The 22505-nt window shown below is 42.4% G+C and overlaps 1 protein-coding gene and 1 long non-coding RNA gene across 5 annotated transcripts in view; one reads left to right on the forward strand and one right to left on the reverse strand.

The window, feature by feature from the left end:
- The window catches only part of LOC140604217 (uncharacterized), a 111975-nt gene that overhangs the window by 60561 nt on the left and 28909 nt on the right, over nucleotides 1–22505 (reverse strand). The window lies entirely within an intron of this gene.
- Nucleotides 11951–14392, forward strand: LOC140604336 (permeability factor 2-like). Its single transcript, XM_072775689.1, has 4 exons — nucleotides 11951–12074; nucleotides 12170–12293; nucleotides 12934–13017; nucleotides 13764–14392. The coding sequence occupies exons 1-4, from the start codon at nucleotides 11951–11953 to the stop codon at nucleotides 13777–13779; spliced, it is 348 nt and encodes a 115-aa protein (XP_072631790.1). The 3' UTR covers nucleotides 13780–14392.

Here is a 22505-nt window from a genome sequence, read left to right on the forward strand (position 1 = left end):
AAGTCCTCCAAGTAGAAGTAAAGTAATGCCAGACAAAAACTTGGATTTGTGCAAAGAATGAACATCTAGAATAAGAAGTATGTACCTGAATATAAAATTTGTTATTTAAGTCTACTCATAGAAAATTGACTATTCAAGCAAAACAGCAACATATTGTAGAGTTATAACATATGAAGAAGTAAAATGTATGACAATATACATAAAGGCAAGGGGAGGGAAATGGAACTATACTATTGTAAGATTATTCACTATATGTGTGAGGTTATCATACTAAGATAGAGATTGATAAATCCTAGAGCAATAAAAAAAAAAGAGAGATAGCTAATAAGGCAAAATAGGAGGTAAAATGAAATAATATAGTAATATTGAATTAATCCAAAAGACAGCAAGCTCTAAAGGAAGTAAAAAGAAAAGAGAACAGTTGAGGTAAATAAGAAAGAATAGCCCAATGGTAAATATAAACTCAATCATATTGAGAATCATATTAAATGTAAATGGACTAAACACCCAAATTAAAGATCTAGATTATCAGACTATTTTAAAATGCAAAATCCAAAAATATGCTTTATAAAATGACTCACTTTAAATATGAAGAGTCAAATAGTTTAAAAGTAAAAGGATTGAAGATTTACAATATTAACAGTAATCAAATAAAACTGGATGGATAGACCTATAGATTTCAGAGCAAGAAATATTACTAGGAATAAAAGGAGTCAATTTGTAATGATCAAAGGTCAACTATTCAAGAGAATATAACAATCTTAAATGTATAATGACAGTTTAAAAATACATTTTTGTTAAAAGTCATAAAATCTTTTATTTTATTTATTTGTTTATTCATGAGAGACACAGAGGGAGGGGTAGAGACATAGGCAGAAGAAGAAGCTCGCTCCCTGCAGGGAGCCCGATTCAGGACTTGATCCCAAGACCCTGGGATCACAACCTGAGCCAAAGGCAGACACTCAATAACTGAGCCATCCAGGTGCCCCAAAGTCACAAAATATTATGCTTCAAATTGGTCAGTGTCCACTATGTAAATAAAATGAAAAAATCCACAATCCACTGATCATAATGCCATTTACATGCAATGTTGAATTTGTCCTATGTTCTTTCTAAAAGCTAAATAAACATAATGCTCAGTGAAGCTTATTGTGTTTCATCAGTTTGATTTTCATTCAGAGCATCAGACTACTCCTGCTGATTAGACAGTGTTAGACTCATCAAGTCCTATAGGTCTGCCCATAAAATTTTCAGATATTTACCCATTCTCTCTATCACTACCCCCAGGATAGGTCCACATGATTCATTTCAACAAAGAGTCTATGGAGGACATCTCTCTCAGTGTCAGACATTGTGCTGTATACTGGGATTCAAAATGAGCCTCTGCCCCTGCTCATGGGCTAATATAATTCAATCTAATGTGTCAGATGTTTGTGTAGATTAGAAAGAATATGCCATAAGAAGATGGAGAAGAGAGTGATTCACTCTGGGTGATTTTGAAAAAGCATAATCTTTAATGGTATCAGCGCTGGGGCTCCTGACTGGCTCAGTCAGTTAAGCCTCCAACTCTTGATTTTGGCTCGGATCATCATCTCATGATCGTGAGACTGAGCCCTAGGTCAGGCTCCAAGTTCAATGAGGAGTCTGCTTGAGATTCTCTCTCTCTCTCTCTCTCTCTCTCCCCTCCTTGTCCCTCCTCCTATTCATTTATTCATTTTCTCTCTTAGCTCTTCTAAAATTAATAAATAAAATATTTTAAATAAATAGAATGGTACCATCATGTAAGTACTTATTAGATGCCAGTGATTATAGCTAGTCTTCCCAATAACTCTTCAAGGTAGAATATTATTTTCATTTTACAACTGAGGAAGCAACCACAACAACCCTTAAGAAACTTGTTCAAGGTCACGCATATAAGAGGCAGAGAAAATCTGGCTGATTCCCAACTCCTAGTCTTTTTATATATTATGCTATTCGTACAGGCAAATAATATGGAAGTAATTGCTTCATAAAGGAACCAACATGAGCTTGATCTTGAAAAAAGGATTGTAATTTACAAGTCATCAAGGGAAGAACAGAACTTTAAAAAGAGAGAGACAAACATCCTCAGTCTGAAGAATCATTGCATATTTAAAGAAGAGCTTATCGTTCTGTGTAGGGGGAATATATCTGTGGGGTAGGGCGGAGATACACTGGAGACAGTAGACAATCATTTCTTGAAGAGCTTTGCCCCCATTTTGTGTTTCCCTCTTAGCATTTCCTTCAATGCCACAAGAAGCATCTTGCTAAAATACAGATATAATGGTATCACTCACCTATGTACAAACATTCAAGGTTTCTCTTTTTCCCCCAGTGTAAGGTCCAAATTTATAAGGATGGCATACATGCCTTGTTTTCCTAATTTTTGAAATGGATATATTTTGAATAATTTCTTAGGTCTTCTATATGGAGATTTTACACATAAACACACACACACACATACACAATCTCAGTCCCATGTCATATATAAAAACATATAAAATGGTGCATTTTTACTAAATGATTATTAATAATTATGATTGTTATGTTATTATTATCACTATTCTTTGTACTATCAGAGTGTGGTGGGTAAGACATTTAGCTCAGATATTTCAGTGAAAATGAGCAAAAAGTGTTGAAATTGAAATGGAAGTACTTCAACAAATTTTTTAAAAAGTTAACATAAGAGGAAGTGGGGTACAAGTAGTAAGGTGTCATGGTTTTACTTTTTTCTTTATTTCTCTTCTGACGCTTGCCACAAACATCTTTAATTGGGTATAACAATCAGTAAGTATGACCCAACAGGCCAAAAGACCAAAATATGTTCTGCTCATGTTACTCTTTGTTTTGGACTAACTCTGCTGAGAGCATTGTAAGGCTGTCGCCTTATCAGCAAGAACATCTAAAGCTGGCATTTCTGTCGGGAAAAGCACAGGTTGTATTGTAATTTACTGTAGCTTCCTGTTACGCAAACTTTCAGGGAGTGATGAAATTACGGTGGCATTACTTCAACTTTTTTTTTTTTTCTGACTGAAAATTCTTAGCAAATAGTATCTACAAACTGAGAACTAGTATAGACACAACCTGGATTAATGAAACAGAACTATTGAAGGGATGTTTTTGCTTGTGGACGTCCATTTCCTATATTTTGCGCATTGAAGATTTAGTTTTACGGTTACTCATTTATAAAGAGCAAAAGTTTCATGATATAAGACAAACTAATTATGTATGATGCATTATGGTACTTTTATTCTATCCTATTGTATTTAATTCCATTATATTTTCAAATACTAGCTACAACCCACAGGATTGATTCTACAACCTACTAATGCATCATGACTTATAATTTAAAAGCATCACTATAGTCTCTTAATAACAGAGGCAAGCTTTGACAGTCCATGTAGAGTCAATATCCTTGTTAGTGTGGCCCAAGATCTTAGAAGAGCCAGTAGAGGTAGAATCCTTAAGCTGGCTAGGCCCTTTGCACACCCTAGTTATCATCTCCCTCCAGATTTGTAGGATTTTAATTTTTTTAAAAAAAATTTTATTTATTTATTCATGAGAGACACACAGAGAGAGGCAGAGACAGAGACAGAGACAGAGGGAGAGACAGAGGGAGAAGCAGGCTCCATGCAGGGAGCCAGATGTGGGACTCAATCCCGGGACCCGTTGATCATGACCTGATCTAAAGGCAGATGCGGAGCTACCAAGACGTCCCAGATTATAGGATTTTAAGATCTTAACCTAGTGTCGGAAGTCTCTGGGCACTCCATGGGGCAAAGTATTTGGAGTTGAGATGGCATGATAAGTAGGAGAATCTCTGGGCTGCTGAAACTCTGGAGGCTAGTAGTTGTCATTGCCCCAACATTTCTATTTGGTTCCTAGTACAGACTAGACTGAGCATTTAAAAATGCATTGTTTTCAGGATGCCTGGCTGGCTCAGTCAGAAGAGCATGCAACTCTTGACCTCAGGGTCATGAGTTCCAGCCCCATGTTGGCTGTAGAGATCACTAAGAAATAAAAAAAATAAACTAGAAAAAAAGGCTTATAAGTAAACTGTTAAAAAAATAAATAAAAGTGCAATGTTTCTAAGAAGGTTTATTAAATGAAATACACTCAATAGACAATTACATGGTCTCCTTCTTCCCAATAGATTCTTTCTTTGTGCAGACGAAAGACTCACTTTGAGTCAGTGGGCTTCTAAGTTAGAAGGTCTTGAGTTTTACTTTTAACTCCACTTTTAAGATCTTCCTTGTCTATAAAATGAGAATAAATAATATCAACTCCATAGTATTCTTGAAATAATTAAAAGGACATTATAAAGAGCTCACACAGCATCCGATTTAGAATTGGGGCCTAAGAAATATTACTCTCCTTCTCCCCCCTTGACGCTTACTCCCAGAATCCATTTTCAAGCAGCAATGACCACATCCCTGAGCCAGTAAGCAGCCCACTGGTACGCCACCAGCAAGCAAGATTTTTTTCTTCAGCAGAACCACAACCCAAAGCTAGGGTGCTACAGTCAGGAAAGAAAAATGTAGCACAATGAATATAAACCACATTTTCAAAAAAATCAACTAAAAAATCCTGCAAAGCTTGTCAACCACTATGTTTATAATACTATGAAGTATACAGAGTGCCTGATGTTTGAGATTTGGTCTTAACTTTCTCTTTGGTGAAAAAACATAGGAAGAAATAAACATACTATGTGATCATGTTCATTATTTATTTCTTCACTGAGTCAGACTGTAGCAGTCTACCAGCGTCCAGTTTTATGTGGGTGGCAATAAAGCTTGAAAGCAAAAGGAGTCACCAAACCTAAACAGGGTTAGGACTATCAAGTCTTAATTATGAATAGTATTGGGTAATTTGTCTTTTACTCTGTGATTCCAAAGTACCATATCCCAATTTCCATCAGCTCTAACTCCAAAATCTATTATAATTATTTGTTTGTCCTTCTGATTTGTTCCTCTGAGGAGCAAACTTTACCCCCTCTAGTATATCTACATTCTAGAAAAGGCCAACCACAATAAATGCTAAAAACTATTTTTCAAATCTTAACCACAGGGAGAAGAAAAATGTGATTACTATATAAGTTTTGGATAAGGATTTTTTTTATTGCTGGGATAAGCAAACTAACCAAGAATAACACAAAATGTCCTCACTAAATGATATTTAGTTGTATAAGTACATAGTTAATGTAGAGTGTATCAGATGTGATACAAAACCAAGCCATCCTCCCTCCCCTTTTCTTCCTTATTTTCCACCCATCTGTCATAATGGGATCTCATGATTCTGTAACCTCCTCTACTTCAGAACATTCAGATGGCACCAGCTCATCATCCACAGGTGGAACTTTGCCTTTGACATCATCACATTCAGAACAATGCCACAAGAGTATGGATGGTAAAAGGCCGTTCTGAGATCACAAGGTTTTGTCCTTCTAACTTTCCCACTTTCAAACTTCTATTAGACATGCTCAGCATTCCATGGGGACGGAAAATCCCTAAAAAATCCCATCACCATCATTTCTTTTCAGTTTCTCACATTTTATCCTGCTTCATTCATCTTCCAGCTCAGCCTGGGCTCCGTAGTTAGTCATCTCTGCAAATTACTCTCTACACGGTTCATATCAGGTTAATCTTACTTCCATTGTCTTTCTGTTTTGTCCCTGAGCTACAAAATATTGCTGAAGAAATGAAATGTGAGGTGGTATCAGGGAAATTCAATGCTTTCTGGTTCTAGGTGAGCTTTTCTGATATTTTACAATGCTTTTGTTCTTTAAATTGAACTATCTTGGGACTTCCACAAACTATGGTTCCAGATCCTCATCACTTCCATTAAATATCCAGTCCTGCCTTTAGCCCTGGCCACTCAAGAAATGTCCTGTCCTCACACTTTACTACGATGATCCCTAAACTTAGCTCTCTTCATCTTCAATATCTATAGATCTTTACCCTTTTTCTCCTTCTACTTCCTTGGTATTAAAAAATGTTAACCCCACCCTGACCCCACTTGCTAAATATAAGCAGTCAATAGTACTGATTACTTAACCTTAACTATGGAAGTACACATTTTCGCACAACTTACCCACTTTTTTTAAAAAAGCTATTTTTAATTTTAATTATTTAATTATTTTATTATTTTTTCTTTATTTAACAATATTTTATATAGAATTTACTTTCTGGCAAGTTTTATGTATGCAAACTGATTTGCTTTTCATAATAATCCTATAAGGACTATTTTTCAAGGTCTTAGAAGGAATACAAACGTTTAGTTTGGCTAAGCTAGTGGGACACAGAATAGACAAAATATGAAGTAGACACCGAGAGAAACACCATAATGAGAGATTGCATGGTCCATGAATAACAGAATAAGCTCTATCCCTGAATTTCTATTTCTCAGTTCCAGCCCCATGTAATAACTTGCTATTTCCTGCCCAGGCCAACAGTTGACTGCCTTTTGGCCTGCAGTTTATACCAAATAAATACTAAATACCACCACCATCCTGGCATACAAGGTTTGTTTTGTTTTGTTGAGTTATGTAGGTTTAGTAAGGTTTCAACTACTTGTAAGCAATCATATATATGTATGCACATCTCTGCATGCCTCTATAAAAAATGCACGCACAAACAGAGTCAAGAAGAATAAAAACAAAAATCAAAGTATTTCTGGTGAAAAATATATGAAGGCATAGTGAAAAATGTTGAAGAAATGTCCTATGGACAACATTTAAAAATCAAGATTTTTTATTCTTTGTTCGTAATTATTCCAGTCAATACATAGCACTCTGTATGACTCTTTTATTAGTTGTTTATACAGTCGTCTATCAACTTCCTAAATTTCGCTTCCATAATGCCAAAGTCATCATGTCTTTATTCTTCAAAAAGGTCTGGTTATAACATAAACTATTTCCGTGGGGAAGTAAACATTTCCTGTGTTTACTTCCCTTTTATAAATGTGTCATACCACCATTTCTTCGTGTTGCATTATGTGATCACAGCAGTATTTACCTAATCAGGATGATTATCATAAACATTTAGAAATCAGTTTTAAGAAAATCGAGGTGAAAAACTACTTTAGAGCATTGTTAAAAATCCTTTAAAAACTGTCCCAAATCAATATATTTTTAATGTCTCTTAGTGTAACTCAAAATGATTTTAAATAATTGTGAGTTGCTCGAATCATCAGGATCTTCACTATATGTGCAGCAACAATAGAAGTTAATTAAGGGAACATTAAATATAAAGAGTATAAAGATATTAAAGAATGTCAGGTCAAGAGTCTGGCATTTACCAATTGCACATCTCTTATAAAACCTGTCAGCACGTTATACAGCACGAGTGCATGGTAAAGGCCTATTGAATTAATATCCACATTTAATCTCCTCATTTCCTACCATACCTATGACTTCCATTCACTCTGCATCTCACACCACTTAGTAAATGGCGAATTTGTGCACACAGTCATGGAAACACCTTCAGATGGATTTAAAACCATTTCAATGGAGGTAACACCTGAACTGGTTTCTGAACAAGTAGGGTCTACACACAGCCTTCATTGACTGGGTCCTGCCTCCATCACTCCCCTCTCCCTGCCTCACAGGTGAAACTCTAGATGTATAAATTGCCGGGTGCTCCCAGTAGACACAGTGCTCATTCTAGCCTCTACGATGCTGTGTGTTTTGTTACCTCCTTCTAGAATGTTTTGCCCACCCTTAATCTCCCCATTCACTTGGGAAAATGCATCCTTTCAGACTCAGTTTGGAGGCACACTTTCCCTAGAGAGATTTCTCCAAAGATCTCTGAGAATTCAGCCCACTCCATTGAGAAACAATGTTAGGGGTTCCATTTCCACATTCCTATCGTATCCTGGGCATACTATATCATGTCATTTACCAGTCCACTTCATAATATTCTATTTATTTATATGTCTACTTCTCCTATTAGACTGAAAATTTGGTGGTAGTCCAATGCATCTTACTTTATTGTATTCCTGGGACCTAGCTTGATTCCAAATTCATAAATGCTAACTTATAAATGAAAAGATGGAGAAAGGGAAGGATTTAAAAATGAAGAAATCAATCTGTATTAAATAATTTTAGCAGCAAGATGAGAGAGAGAGACGGATTTTTCAGGACTTTTATTGTAAGTAATGGCAACATGACTCAAATTAGCTTTATAAGGAAAAGAAAATCAACTGCTATCTCACAATGAAGTCAGTGGATTAGGTTGGGCAAAGCTAGATTCAGTTGCTCCAACAATGCCCCAAATAACCATAGGCCTGTGGGCCTGTGCCTTCCTCTGTGACAGCTCCGCTCTCAGGCAGGCTCCCCCAAGCACTGGCAGGTCTCCAGGCTTCTATTTTACCAGTTTAGCAATCCCAGAAAGAAACAAGAGCCTCTCAATTCCCTTTGTTCCAGCACAACTGGAGTCTTCTCTGACTTGGCCAATCTTAAATCACAGGCTCCACTCAGAACCCATAGTGGCCTGGGCAAGGCCACGGGCACGCAGGAGAGACCCCCACTGCCATAGGGTCCCAAACTCCCCTCTTGAGCTCAAAAGTGAAGTCATCTAACCTTGATCATGGAGATTGATTGGTAAAGGCAGAGATGAAGATTTCCGAAGGAAAATTAGGGTTCTGTTTTAAGGAACAACGGGTGCCGGACGGATGTAGAAACAACAGATGTAGGAGAGATTGGAAGGGGAAGTTAGCACAGATGTACAACTTAGACAACAAGATAGACGATCTTGGGATTTAGTGACATGCTCAAGCAGCTTGATCTTCTCCCTTCAGAGCAGAACCATTATACAACAAACTAACGCTGTTAGGAAATGGGAGGGAGGTGGGTGGCAATTATGCCAGCAAAGCTCTTAAGGCGAGCCAGGATAAAGTGGAGCCACATCATTCATTCTTGCTGGCCCATGAACAAGATCAGTGCTCAGCACGGAAGAGCAACCCAAGGTTTTGCGGGCTTGTTACAATGTATCGTAATAAGTCAAGTCTGAAAGATACAGTAACAATTACAAGGTAAAATCGACTTCGGTAAACTGAATATATATTTTAGAGATAACTTCATTGGGTTAGTGATTGCATGGATTTACAGCTTGCACATAGAAAAGTAGCTTTCAGCACATTTTAAGCCCAGAAGCAATTTGTTTATCATGGTGGGCTTTATAACCCTGGCGCTCTTAAAATTTTCTGAAACTTAGTATGGGCTGAAGTAAAATGAATTAAATAACGGAAAATGGTACATTAGGAAAGGAAAAAATACCTTTCTACTTACTTCTGAAAGCCCGTAATTCAGATCAAACAAGTCTTAGGATAATCGTAGATAATTCCACAGATAATGGGTTAATTCGTGAATGTCTCATCCTTTTGGCCGCTACTATAAGTCAGTTGAAATTCTACTCTTCCTGAATATTTGCTAACGTCAATACTTTGGGTTGGGTCTGGGAATCATTACAGCTAATACCTTCTATTGTTTGAGCAGCCAGCTGTTAATGCCCAAGGCATAGAAACATTCATCACCGAAATACTTTCCCATAAATGAATTAGGGAGAATTTTTACTCTTATTCCCATTTTATACTGGAAACTAAAATTTCAAACAAACACTGGATTTTAAAAATATGTTCTAAGATCTCTAAGGAATATAGATGCACCCTCCTTTCACAATTCCCCGATGCTGACAATTTTAAAAGACAAAGCAAAATATTTTCCCCCCTATTTACATGAAGATTCACCACAGAGTGTTCTTGTTCAAGTGTCTTCATCAGTTCAGGCTGCTAAAACAAAATACCATCATTGGCTGGCTTCAATAATAAACATTTCTTTTTATTTGTTCTGAAGGCTGGGAAATCTAAGATCAAGGTATCTGCAGAGTCAGTATCTGGTTGAGAACAGGGAAGTTCTTGCTGTACCCTCACATGACATCACGCCCTCTGGGTGTCTCCTCTTAGAAAAGAACTTAATTCCATTCTGAGACTCCCACCTTCATGACCCCATAGAGACTTTATTACCCCTCACGCCCCATGTCCTAATACATCATCACAATGGGATATAGAGCTTCAGAATTTGAATTTATGGACGGCATATTCAACCCCTACTAGTAAGGTCTTAAAACACTACTTCTATTTTACTTAACAAATATTTATATAACACAACACCTGCTGATACTTTACAAGCATTAACACATTTAGTACTCTCAACCAACCTGTAGGGCAGGCATTACTTGCTCTTTTACAGAGGAAAAATAGGAGTCCAGAGAGAGTAGGTAAGTTGCCCACAATCAGAGGGTCTTGGGGCAGGAGGGCAGCGTAGCTAAGGTCCAAGCCTTCAGGGCTTTACCACACTGTGTCTGTTCCAGAGGGAGAGCGGCTGCTTCCACCTCCAGGCCTTGTCAGACCACTGCCAGGACATCTCCCGCATCCCTGAGGACCGATGAGGTCCCAGAGGTCCCTGGAGAATCTATGGAATCTACTCAGTTTGGCCCAAGGAGAGATACCGAAACTGATGCTGTAAAGTGAAATCACTCCGGGAGGAAGTCCTCAACTATGCGCGGCCTGGAGTGCCTTATTGGGATTCATAGAAAACTGAGGTACTTGGCAGTGGTCTCCCACGAGGATCTCTTCCAGGAGGCAGGTAAATGCAGGTGAGGTGCCCTGGGATGTCCTAGTGGTCTAGTATTTGCATATTTGGAAACACATCTGTTTGCGACTTAGAGGAGTAAAGGTCCCAGTGGCTGGGGCCTGGCTCTGGGTGCCCGCGGTCCTTGCTGCCAGGGCCAGAGAAGGTGGGGACCCCCCAATCCCAGCACGGCCCTCACTGCTCCCCGTGACTGTCCTGAATGGAAACAGTTTCCTACACAACCGATAACGGGGCTCCAGGAATCACCGGAGTGTGGGAAGTTCCAGAATTTGGAAGAGAAGAAATAGGAGAGGTTTAGACTCTATCCTAAAATGAACAGCGAATGGACCTGAGGGGTGCTCCGTCCCCTTCCCCCCCCTCCCTGCCCCACACTGCCCAAGCCTGCGACTGAGCTGCTGACACACCACAGGTAAGACCAACGGTCTTGGCTTGGCGTGATCAGTCAGAGCCCACAGATGCTTTCAAGCGGCGCGTTTATGCCGGAGATAAAGACGGTGTCCGGGGGTCCCGGGCGGCGGCGGGCTGGCGCCTGCCTTAGGCCCAGGAGACCCGGGGTCGAGGCCCGCGTCCGGCTCCCTGCGTGGAGCCTGCTGCTCCCTCTGCCTGGGTCTCTGCCTCTGTGTGTGTGTGTGTCTGTGACTATCATAAATAAATTTTAAAAATTCAAAAAAATAAATACAATCTGCAAAACCCAATTTAGAGTGAAAGGGTAGATAGGGAAGAGGCTGCCGTGCGTCCTTCCACCTTCCCAGTTCCAGCAGCTCAAATGTCTTTTTTAAGGATTAATTCTCTTTTCTAAAGGCTCTAACTGGCGGGTGGGACCAACCCTGCCCGGAGATCGCGGACCGCGGGGCGCCCCCACCCCCGCCCCCCGGGGGCTCCGCAGGGAGGAGGTGGCTCCGCGGCAGGGCCTGGCCCGAGGCCCGGGGGAGGCGGAGCGGGGGGGCCCCTCCCCTCCCCTGCCCTCCCCCTGCCCTCCCCCTGCCCTCCCCTTCCCCTGCTCCTCCCTGGCCCCTGCTCCTCCCCGGCCCCTGCCCCTGCCCCTGCCCCTGCCCCTGCCCTCCCCTTCCCGTGCCCCTGCCCTCCCCTGTCCTTTCCCCTGCCCCTTCCCCTTCCCTCCCCTTCCGGACCCGGGAATCCCCGTCCCCCGCCGGCCGCGGATAAAAGGGCTTCCCCGGCTCCGGGAGCCCCAGAGGCCGCGCCGCCCGCCCCGGCTCCCCGGCTCCCCGACCCCCCGGCCCCCGGCTCCCGGCTCCCGCGCCGCCCGCCCCTCCGAGCGAGCCCATGGCCCCCGCCGCGCCCCGCGCCCCCCGCGCCCCCCGCGCCCCCCGGCCCCTCGGCGCCGCGCGGCTGCTCCTGCTCCTGCTCCTGCTCCTGCTCCTGGGCCCCGCCGGCCGCCGCGCCGCAGGTGAGACTCCGCGCCCCGGGGCCACGGGCGGGACGCGGGCCGGTGGGCGCCCCCGGGGCCAGCGCGCCCACCCAGGCTGCTCCCCGTCCCCGCAGGGGCGCCCGTGGTCGCCGAGCTGCGCTGCCAGTGCTTGCAGACCTTGCAGGGCATCCACCTCAGGAACATCCAGAACGTCCAGGTGACGCCCTCGGGCCCCCACTGCGCCCGAACCGAGGTCGTGTAAGTGACGCCCCGCCGCCCGCCGCCCGCCGCCCGCGGCCCCAGCCCAGCCCCAGCCCAGCCCAGCCCCAGCCCAGCCCCAGCCCAGCCCCGGCCCCAGCCCCAGCCCCAGCCCCTGCCCCAGCCCCAGCTCCTGCCCCAGCCCCAGCCCCTGCCCCTGCCCCAGACCTAGCCCAGCCCCAGCCCCAGCCCAGCCCCAGCTCCTGCCCTTGCCCCAGCCCCAGCCCCAGCCCCAGCCCCTGCCCCAGCCCAGCCCCAGCTCCTGCCCCGGCCCCAGCCCCAGCCCCAGCCCCAGCCCCAGCCCCAGCCCCAGCCCAGCCCCAGCCCCAGCCCCAGCTCCTGCCCCAGCTCCTGCCCCAGCCCCAGCCCCAGCTCCTGCCCCAGCCCCAGCCCCAGCCCCAGCCCCAGCTCCTGCCCCAGCCCTAACCCCCAGACCCAGCCCCAGCCCCAGCCCCTGCCCCAGCCCCAGCCCCCTGCCCCAGCTCAGCCCCAGCTCCAACCCCAGCCCCAGCCCCAGCTCCAATCCCCAGCCCCAGCCCCTGCCCCAGCCCCAGCCCCTGCCCCAGCCCCCAGCCCCTGCCCCAGCCCCCAGCCCCCAGCCCCGCCCCCTGCCCACCGGGACGCTGCCCTCCCTCCGCAGAGCCGCTCTCAAGGACGGACGGGAGGTGTGTCTCAACCCCGAGGCCCCGCTGGTCAAGAGAATGATCCAGAAGATGCTGAGCAAGTGAGTTGTGCCTTTCATCCGCGCCTGGGACTAGCGCTGCTGGTCACAGACACCTGCAGGGCATTTGTAAACCCAGGGTTTAGCTGAAGGACTGGAAAGGGTTATTCGTTCAGAGTTAAATTTGCTGCTAAGATCATTCATCTGTTCAGGTGCCAGATCCCCAGTGCCCTCCATCCCCATGCAAACGGATAAACATGTGTTCCTAAAAGATGAAGTAGATTTGGCCAATGATGCTGAAATAACCATTAAAGAACAAAAAGTATTGACCCTCCATCGCTGGTGGGCTTCAGCCCTGAAAAATGGAATGACTGGTTTGGGGCAACTTGAGCCTCTGAAGTTGAGCTTGAAGAGCAAGGACTTTGCAGTGAGAGCTCCCTAAGCTCAAGTCTAGGATCCCCATGAAAATTCTCTAATCCCTTTGAGCCTCAGCACAATGGGATAGATAATAATAGCTATTTCGTGGGCTGTAGGAGGTTTCAGCGAGGTGTTCCATGTAAAATTTTAACTCAGTGTGACGGTGAGTGCTATGTTTTAGCACTTTCAAGTCAATAATAGAGTTCCACAGCCATGCCCCTCCTCAGTAAAGAAGCAACCTCTCTGCTGTGCAGGGCAGTGGGTACTAGGGGACCTTCTGAGTGCAGAGCTGGGCCAGGTCTACATACAAAAACCCTCCAGCCTCAGGGGCCAGTGTGAGAGAAGAGCAGCATTCCTGAACACCTGTAACAGTAACCCTGCTCTCCTCATAGGGGCAGCACCAACTGACCTCGAGACAAGTAAGAAGCTATTCTGGTGGTGGTTCCTGAAAGACTTAGAGGAACTGAAAATGAAGAAGAGAGCAGCTGGTTTCTGCAGACATCTAGAAAGGCCTTAATGTGTTTGACTATCAAGAGTTCTATTTATTTATGTTTGTATTATTTATGTTTCAAAGCTCATATTTAATATTTTACTTGTTAGTATTTAAAGATGTGAATGTGTTTAATCAAACATAATTCAGTCCTGATTGTCTTTTAATCTGAAGATGATGGGTTTTAAATGTCTCATTAAACCAGTGTTTATTGGGAGATCATCAAGTGCCTGGGCACAGTGATGGGGAGGGGGATGAAAGAAGGGAATCAAAGCAGGTAGACAGTGTGTACACATCTATTTTTGGGCTTGTTTAAAAGAATGTCAGTTGTTATTTATTGAAACTATTTCACATTATGTGGTCAACATTTTTATGTTGAAGCTTCCCTTGGACATTTTATGTCTTGCTTGTAGGGCATAATGCCTTGTTTAATGTTCATTATGCAATGTTCTTCTGTTTTGGAACAGAGAAGTTAAAACTACTGTTATGTTTTTACAAATGATATGACAATAAACGTTTTGCAAAAAATAACATGCTCAGGTCTCATTCTTCTCTTCTGGTTCCTATTGAGTGCCCAAGGTACTACACAGTTAAACTGTAAGTCACACTTAACTTTATGCTTGCTCCTGGTTGTTACTTTCCTTACCTTTCTCTTACTCATGGGATATTTGACACACTAACCTACCCAACTGCCTTGAGAATCCTAATTTTACACAAAATATTGCTGCTTTTCACACTGATTCATCATTCAAAACTAGTTCTTTATAAACTTCTGGATTTTTATAAATATTGTAACAAGAGCTCCTATTAAATACTTTGGGTAAGCGGTTTTCAAACAATTATGCAATTCCTTCCCTTTTGATGAGGCTGGGACCAAAAGGTGGAAAAGTGGATTCTGCCTAAGAACTTGAATAATTTGTGTCATTTGATAAGAATAATGATCTATGTTAATACTCACTAAAGCAAAAAAAAAAAAAGAAGAAGAAGAAGAAGAAGAAGAAGAAGAATGATCTATGGAGATAAGTACATGCTGTAAAGTGTAATACCAAAAATAATGAAGGATAGGTAGGAAGAGAAGTGAATTTAGAATATAATATATATCTTGGATTGTTGGAGAAAGTATTAATTGAAGGAAAATTTTAATGTGGCAGGAATATATATAGCAATTTTTAAGGTAACCACTAAAAAGGAAATGAAAATTCTGGATTTAAAAATCTGAAAAGGGGCAGCCCAGGTGGCTCAGCAGTTTAGTGCCGCCTTCAGCCCAGGATGTGTGATCCTGGAGACCCCGGATCGAGTCCCACGTCAGGCTCCCTGCGTGGAGCCTGCTTCTCCCTCTTCATGTGTCTCTGCCTCTCTCTCTCTCTCTCTGTGTGTGTCTCTCATGAATAAATAAATAAAATATTTTTTAAAATAAAAAATAAAAATCTGAAAAGGAGAGACGCCTGAGTGGCTCAGTGGTTGAGCGTCTGTCTTTGGCTCAGGGTGTGATCCCAGAGTCCCGGATTGAGTCCCACATCAGGCTTCCTGCATGGAGCCTGCTTCTCTCTCTGCCTGTGTCTCTGCCTCTTTCTCTCTGTGTGTCTCATGAATAAATAAATAAAATCTTTTCTAAACATCTGAAAAGTACATAAAATAGAATAAAAGAAAATATCTGAATGATACAAAAGAAATTAAGGAATAAAGAAACAAAACAGCCAAAGGAGAAGGGAAAACTCTTTCTCAAGAAGAAGGCCTAATAATACAAGTCTTTCTCCTTTTTTTCTTTTTTTTAAAGATTTTATTTATTTCTTCATGAGAGACAGAGAGACAGGCAGAGACATATGCAGAGGGATAAGCAGGTTTCATGCAGGGAACCTGATGCAGAGCTTGATCCCTGGACCCCTGGACCCCGGGAACTGAGCCAAAGGCAGAAGCTCAACCACTGAGCCACCCAGGTGCCCCAAGTCTTTCTCTCTCTGAAGGTGAGTTTTAATTTCACTTGCCATATTGAGTTGTGGGCTGCGTTTTGTGACTGTCTTCCAAAGAACGGTGTAAGAAAAGGGGAAAACAACATTACAGGGAAGAATCTGGCAGATCCCACCTTAACTAAGTGATGAAGGTTATTATGACCAGTTGTGTCATATGAATATCAGGAACACCCCCCCACACACATGATATGGCAAGAAGGGTGCTTTGTCTCCATCATATTCTTCCCCAAAACCCATAAGCCCAGTAGTATATCATGAGAAAACCATCATAAGAATCCAAATTCAGAAACATTCTACAAAATACTTAACAAGATTCTTCAGATCTGTCGAAATCATGAAAATTAAGGCAATAACGAGACTCTGTCACAGATCAGAGCAGACCAAGGAGACACAATGACTAAACCCAATGTGGGGCTTAAACTCATGACCCTGAGATCAAGACCTGAGCTGATCAAGAGTTGGATGCTTAACCAACTGAACCACCCAGGTGCCCCCAAAATTGACTTTTTTATAGAAAGATTGTATAACTAAGACCAAAAAAAGCCTATGCCTCTTAAAAGAGACACACTTTAAATACTGGGACCTAGGTAGCTTGAAGTTAAAAGAACTCAGAGTGTTATATCATGCTAAAACTAACTTAAAGAAACCTAGTGTGGATATACTAATGTATCACTTTTAATAAGTATTAATGTATCATTAATATAAGTTTTTAATACATTAATGTAAGTTTTTAATAATTGATAGGTTAATAAAGGCTTAGTGAATATATTAGGACTTAAGGAAAGAAGTATGCTTAGAGATGGAAAAAAAAAAAAAAAAGACTGATTCAAAATATAAAAGGGATGGGACCCCTGGGTGGTTCAGCAGTTGAGTATCGCCTTTGGCTCAGGGTGTGATCCTGGAGACCCGGGATCGAGTCCCGCGTCGGGCTCCCTGCATGGAGCCTGCTTCTCCCTCTGCCTGTGTCTCTGCCTCTCTGTGTCTCTCATGAATAAATAAAATCTTTGTAAAATATCAAAATATATTAAAAGATAAACTAAAAGGAACCATGGATGACAACTTAATCATAGTTAAAGATTCTAACAGGACTCTCTCAGTACTTAAGAGGCACAGCAGTAAAGAATCAGTAATAGTATAGAAGAATAAAGCAACAGGATCCCCAACTTGGCCGGAGTGTAGTAATACAGACACTTCACCCAACAACTGTGTAAATCATATATATTTTTTCAAAACACAAGGGAGGGACATTTTATAAAAGAGGCTACATATGAGCCATAAAGAATGTGTTAATATATTTCAAAATGTTGAAATGTTATAGAGGATATTCTCTAATCACCCATTATTTTATGATTTGTCACGTTTCTAGGTATGTATCCACACACTGTGCGTAATGTGTTTGCTGTGGTTTATAGTTCATCTCTTAACTTCCCAAATTTCACTTCCATAATACAGGATGCATCAAAACAGGGTCATCATGCTGTTTTCATGCCTGTTAGAGCCAAGTGTGATAAACGACATTTCTGTGAAGATATTTCCACATTTTCTCGACATACCCTTTTGTAACTTTGGCATTTCTGTATTTCTTTGATTTATATTATATGTAATGTAATTTGATGACTCAGTACTACTCACACAAAAAAATGTTTTAAATCTGAAGAAAGTGGGACACCTGCGTGGCTCAGTCAGTTAAGTGTCTGCCTCCTCATTTCAGCTCAGGTCATGGTCTCAGGGTCATGGGATGGCGCCCCTCTTCAAGCTTTGTGCTAAGCAGGTATAGTCTGCTTGAGATTCTTCTCCCTCTGCCCCTTCTCTCTCCCTCTTCCCCCACTCCAGGTAAATAAAACAATCTTTTGTGTTTTTCTTTTATTGAAACAATCTTAAGAAAATGGAAATACAAAGTTTATATTGAAATTTATCATTTTTAAAGCCTTGAATAATGCCCAAATCTAATATATTGGATGGTTCTCAGAGTTAATTGAAATGAGTTTAAATAATTATAGATGGTTCAAAGCATCAGGATGGCCTTACCATGAGAACAGAAGGAAAGACTATCTGTGTTCTGCGTTCCAAAAGGAAGAAGTATGCGGGTAAATACTGAAGAACTTCACATTGGGAGTTTCACTGTTCTCCCCATACATCTTTTGCAAAACTGACCACAGGGCCTTGTATCTTGCATGAGCCTAGTAAATGTCTTTTAATTTAATATCTATGAGCCCCTCAATTTTTGCCCACATCCTGAATCGTAGGTTATACCCCACCCACCCTATGGTAGATAGCCAGTGAAGGTCACAGTGTGGTCTCTGTGGTAGGGCCATGGAAACATGTGCTGCCTTCAGAAGCCTCCCGGTTGAGACACCAACCATCCTGGATCCTGACTGACAAATAGGATCCTACCAACCCAAATCTTCTATTTGTACATTCATTTCCCCTATTGCATTCAGAGTTAGAGAGCAGCAGAGCCTTATCCCTCTCCAGATCCCTGGCCACACCTCATTCCCACCTCATAGCCCCTCAGTAAATGATCAATGACAACACTGAAAGAAACGGAAAAAGAAAGGAATTCAATTCGTGCTAGAGAGAAAACTAACAATACGTGGAATCAGTAACAAAAACTCAACTCAGGGATGCCTGGGTGGCTCAGCAGTTGAGCGTTTGCCTTCAGCTCGGGACATGATCCTGGAGACCTGAGATCGGGTCCCACGTCGGGCTCCCTGCATGGAGCCTGCTTCTCCCCCTGCCTGTATCTCTGCTTCTCTCTCTGTGTCTCTCATGAATAAATAAATAAAATCTTAAAAAAAACTCAAAATGGCTTCATGAAAAGGCAAATCATTCAACCTGTAAAAGACTGATGAGTAGATAAGGTAAAACCGGATGCTGCAGTTCAAAAAATGTCTCTAGTAATTAGTGTCACTCCGTATCAGGCTGCTGTTCTCTGTGCTCCCTTGCACAAGCTCCCCTCAAGTACTAACAAAGTTTTAAGTTTCTGTTCTAGTAGGTACAACCCCACAGGAAACAAGGACTTGTTTTTCCAACCATTTCCTGATAAAAAAGATTCCAGGAAATTTTTCTGACTTGGCTGGGCTTACTTAGGTCACTTGCCCACAGGAATGTACCTAACAGAACAGGGGTGGGGGTTAGACCCAGACTGGAAGGGGTGACCAATCAGCCCACTCAGGGGAGTCACTAGCCCACTCCCGAGCTTTGGGGCAGCATCACCCTATGTGAACTGCCAGATTGGAAGGGAGAAGGGACGGTCCCAAAAGAAAAGCAGGATTCTATAACCAGGAGGACGCTCAAGCCAGCTAGAAATGGCCAATGCATTAGAGACTGGATCAGGTTTACAATGTTAACATTGGACAAAATGCTCTGGATTGAAGAAGTGGGTTTTAACGTCACATTCAGACATCTTCATTCTTCTCCCCTCAGCGCCATTCTTTTTTTTTTTTTAAGATTTTTTATTTATTTAGTCATGAGAGACACACACACATAGAGAGAGAGAGAGGCAGAGACAGGCAGAGGGAGAAGCAGGCTCCATGCAGGGAGCCTGATGTGGGACTTGATCCCAGGACTCCAGGATCATGCCCTGGGCTGAAGGCAAGCTCTAAACTGCTGAGCCACCCGGGCATCCCAGCATCAGTCATTCCATCAGAAGTAGTAATTGCAACAAAATAGAGGTGACAGTTGTGATGTCATACTTTCTCCGAGGCCAGAGTGGGGACAGCAGCACTCTACCACCCATTTCTTTGGCCCCATCATCTCAGGAGGCAGCACCAGGTCTGGATTGCAGAGGCAGATTAGATAATGTCCATCAGATCTGCAAGATGTAGTAAATATGGTAGCTCACAATGGGACTTAGTCACCAATGTTTTTATTTTAGGGATGCTCTATTCTTTTAAGATTGGTGATTGCATTAAAGTTTGGGCATAGAAATCTGTCATTCAGCTCAAAATGAATAATTAGCTGGGGAAGACACTTGCAAAAACATCAAATTGGATTATTTTTTAGGTTTTAGAACACCATTGCTCTTTAAATTGTCTGAAAAAAACAAATATGGGACTGTTAGGGATTGAATTAGGAGAATTGATATATTCAGGTAGAAAGACCCTTTCTTTTGTACTTCATTTTGTAAGCAACTGATGCTTATCAAGAAAGTCTTAGATGTAAAATGATAGATAGTTCTGTAAATATGAGGCTGCTTCTTGGCCTTGGCCACTAGTATATATTTTTTGATGCTCTATTCATTCACCCTTCTTATTTGCTTATGTCAATACTTTGGACTGGATCTGGAAAGCATTAGAACAATATTTTACTGTTTTTTTTTTAACTTTAAAGAGAATAAAGTTCTGGATAGCCTCCTGCTAATGCTGGAGGCAAAATATTTCCATAATAAAATATGATAAAGTACCCAAACTGCATCAAGCAGAAAACTGTGATCCTTATTTCAGCAAATGAGAGCTAAAATGCCCAGTTCCCTTCTGGGAAGCTCTGAGTAGAGTGTTCATCCCACTGACCTGATTTTGGAAGCATAAATCCATTGATGTGGAAAATCAGAGAGATAGATAAATGTAGATTTTATTGAATTTAAGTATAGCTTATTCATTCCACAAAAGAAACTTCTCACCAGTGAAATAAAACACTGGAGACTTCTGAGCAGTTAGCAATTTTTAAGCCTTAGGAAAGGTGAAGTTGAACTATTTAGCCTTGAGAATAGCAAACATTTAAACCAACTAAAACAAAACAAATCTGCTCTCCTGGTTATCTAATACTTGTCTTAATTTTTTCTTTCTTTTTTTTTTTAAGATGCAGTGGCTAACACAGCACTGGCTTGAGCTCAAATTGTGAATTTTGTTAACTACAAGACCTCGGCAAATTACCTGAGCCAAAGGCAAATGCTTAGCAGATGGAGCCACCCAGGTGCCTCTGAAAAAGTCTTCATAACAATCTCTTAGTGTTTTCTGTCCTTCATAATTTATCTATAATAAGCAGATACACAACTAAAATCAGAAATATAAAACCATATTTTTAAAATATAAAGAATAGTTATTATAATTCTGAGCTACTAATTATCTTAAAAACCCCACAAAACCCCCACAGTATTTTCAATTGAGAATCCTAGAAAAATGAGGATAACACTAGACACAGATTCTCAAAGATTGCTAAGTTACTAATATTTTATAAATATGTTAGGTCATCTTTCATTTCCTACTTCTTTTTAAAAAAATTAGATTTCTTGTGGCTTTTTCTGCAGGATTGATGATTACTGAAAAAAATGTAAAGACAAATCTTTATCTGTAATTTAGCCATTTGTAATCTTTTCTAGTAAGATGGATCATCTTTATTTTTATTCTCATTTTTTGTTGAAATTACTGAAATTAGAATTATGAGATTACTGAACAATGAAAATTATGGGACAAACTAGCCCTCAAAAAAATTCATTTTGAGTTTTCTCTTAAGGAAAAAGCATAGTACAAAAATCATATATTGATTGAAGGCGGTGTTTTTCTTTTTTAAATGTCATTTCTCTTTGTACAGGGATTTTTTTTTTTTTTATCTCCAAGTGAGTTTCAGTTTAGTAGTGTCAAAAAAAGCAATTTCTATTTCATTTATTTAAAAAATGGCTTAAAGCATATTGTATGTACTGGTGTTTTACGAATGTTAACACATTTATTTATTCATCATCACAACCTGTTGAGGCAGATGCTACTTTTAATCTGCATTTTACAGGTGAGAGAGGGAAGCAAAGAGCAGTTAAATGTCTGAGACCTGTGGAGGGCAGAGGGCACTTCCCGCCGTGGCAGCGAGGAGCACGGAGCAAAGCGCTGCGCTGCGGCCCTGAGCACCCCGAGCGCTCCTCCCTCCTCCCTCTGGTCTCCGTCCCCGCCGCAGCCGGTGCAGTGCGCAGCCCCAGAGCACTCGCACCTGCATCCAGGATCACCCCTGAGTCACCTGGAACCCACGTACAGCCCAACAGCAAACATGAAAACTAAGGGCGAAGCATGAGCTACTGAACGACAAGGGCCAGAGTTAGGGCTTGAAACGTCTGATCGGGAATCAGTAAAAAACCAAATACGACTGCGGTTATTTCTCTAGAGGGGACATCGAATCCCGGGGGGCGGGAAAGTCCACCAACGAAATGAGATCCGTGAGCATGAAACAAGGAAGCGTCATTAGATTCGTGATCTAGCACTTCGGTATTTCACCCGTCTTTGCTATTCGGGGAGCAAAGGATGCTGCTCGCCCTGGGCATCGGCTCCTGGTTCCTCTGAGCAGTTCTGTGCTTGGACGAAACCAGCCACTGCGGACGGCGGGAGCCCGAGGCCGAGTCCCTTCCCCGCCGCCCTCTGAGCTGAGCCCTAAGCCGCTTGCCTCGCGGATCCATCCGGGCTGTCTACACCGAAAAGGTGATATTCGTGGATCACACGGATTTCCAGCTCTGGAAGTTCCAGAATTGCATAGAGGAGGGGGGCGCTCCGCCTTGAGCACCGGGTTCAGCTCCGGACGCGGTCATCGCCTCGTCCCCTCAGGATGTGACACAGACTCTGATTTATCTGATTGTCAAGTGCCAGGAACACGGACATCCCCGCGTCCACTGCGCGATGACAAAGGGGCCTTAACACTGTCGGCTCCTGCGACCCGAGCGAGATCCCAGGCGGGAGGCACCGGTGCGCTAAGTG

The sequence above is a fragment of the Canis lupus genome, chromosome 14 (assembly GCF_048164855.1).
Source record: "Canis lupus baileyi chromosome 14, mCanLup2.hap1, whole genome shotgun sequence".
NCBI lineage: Eukaryota > Metazoa > Chordata > Mammalia > Carnivora > Canidae > Canis > Canis lupus.

Coding starts and splice junctions, on each gene's coding strand:
- LOC140604336 (XM_072775689.1), top strand. CDS start 11,951: ATGGCCCCCGCCGCGCCCCGCGCCCCCCGCGCCCCCCGCGCCCCCCGG. Junction 12,075..12,169: donor CGCCGGCCGCCGCGCCGCAG/GTGAGACTCCGC, acceptor CCGTCCCCGCAG/GGGCGCCCGTGGTCGCCGAG. Junction 12,294..12,933: donor TGCGCCCGAACCGAGGTCGT/GTAAGTGACGCC, acceptor CTCCCTCCGCAG/AGCCGCTCTCAAGGACGGAC.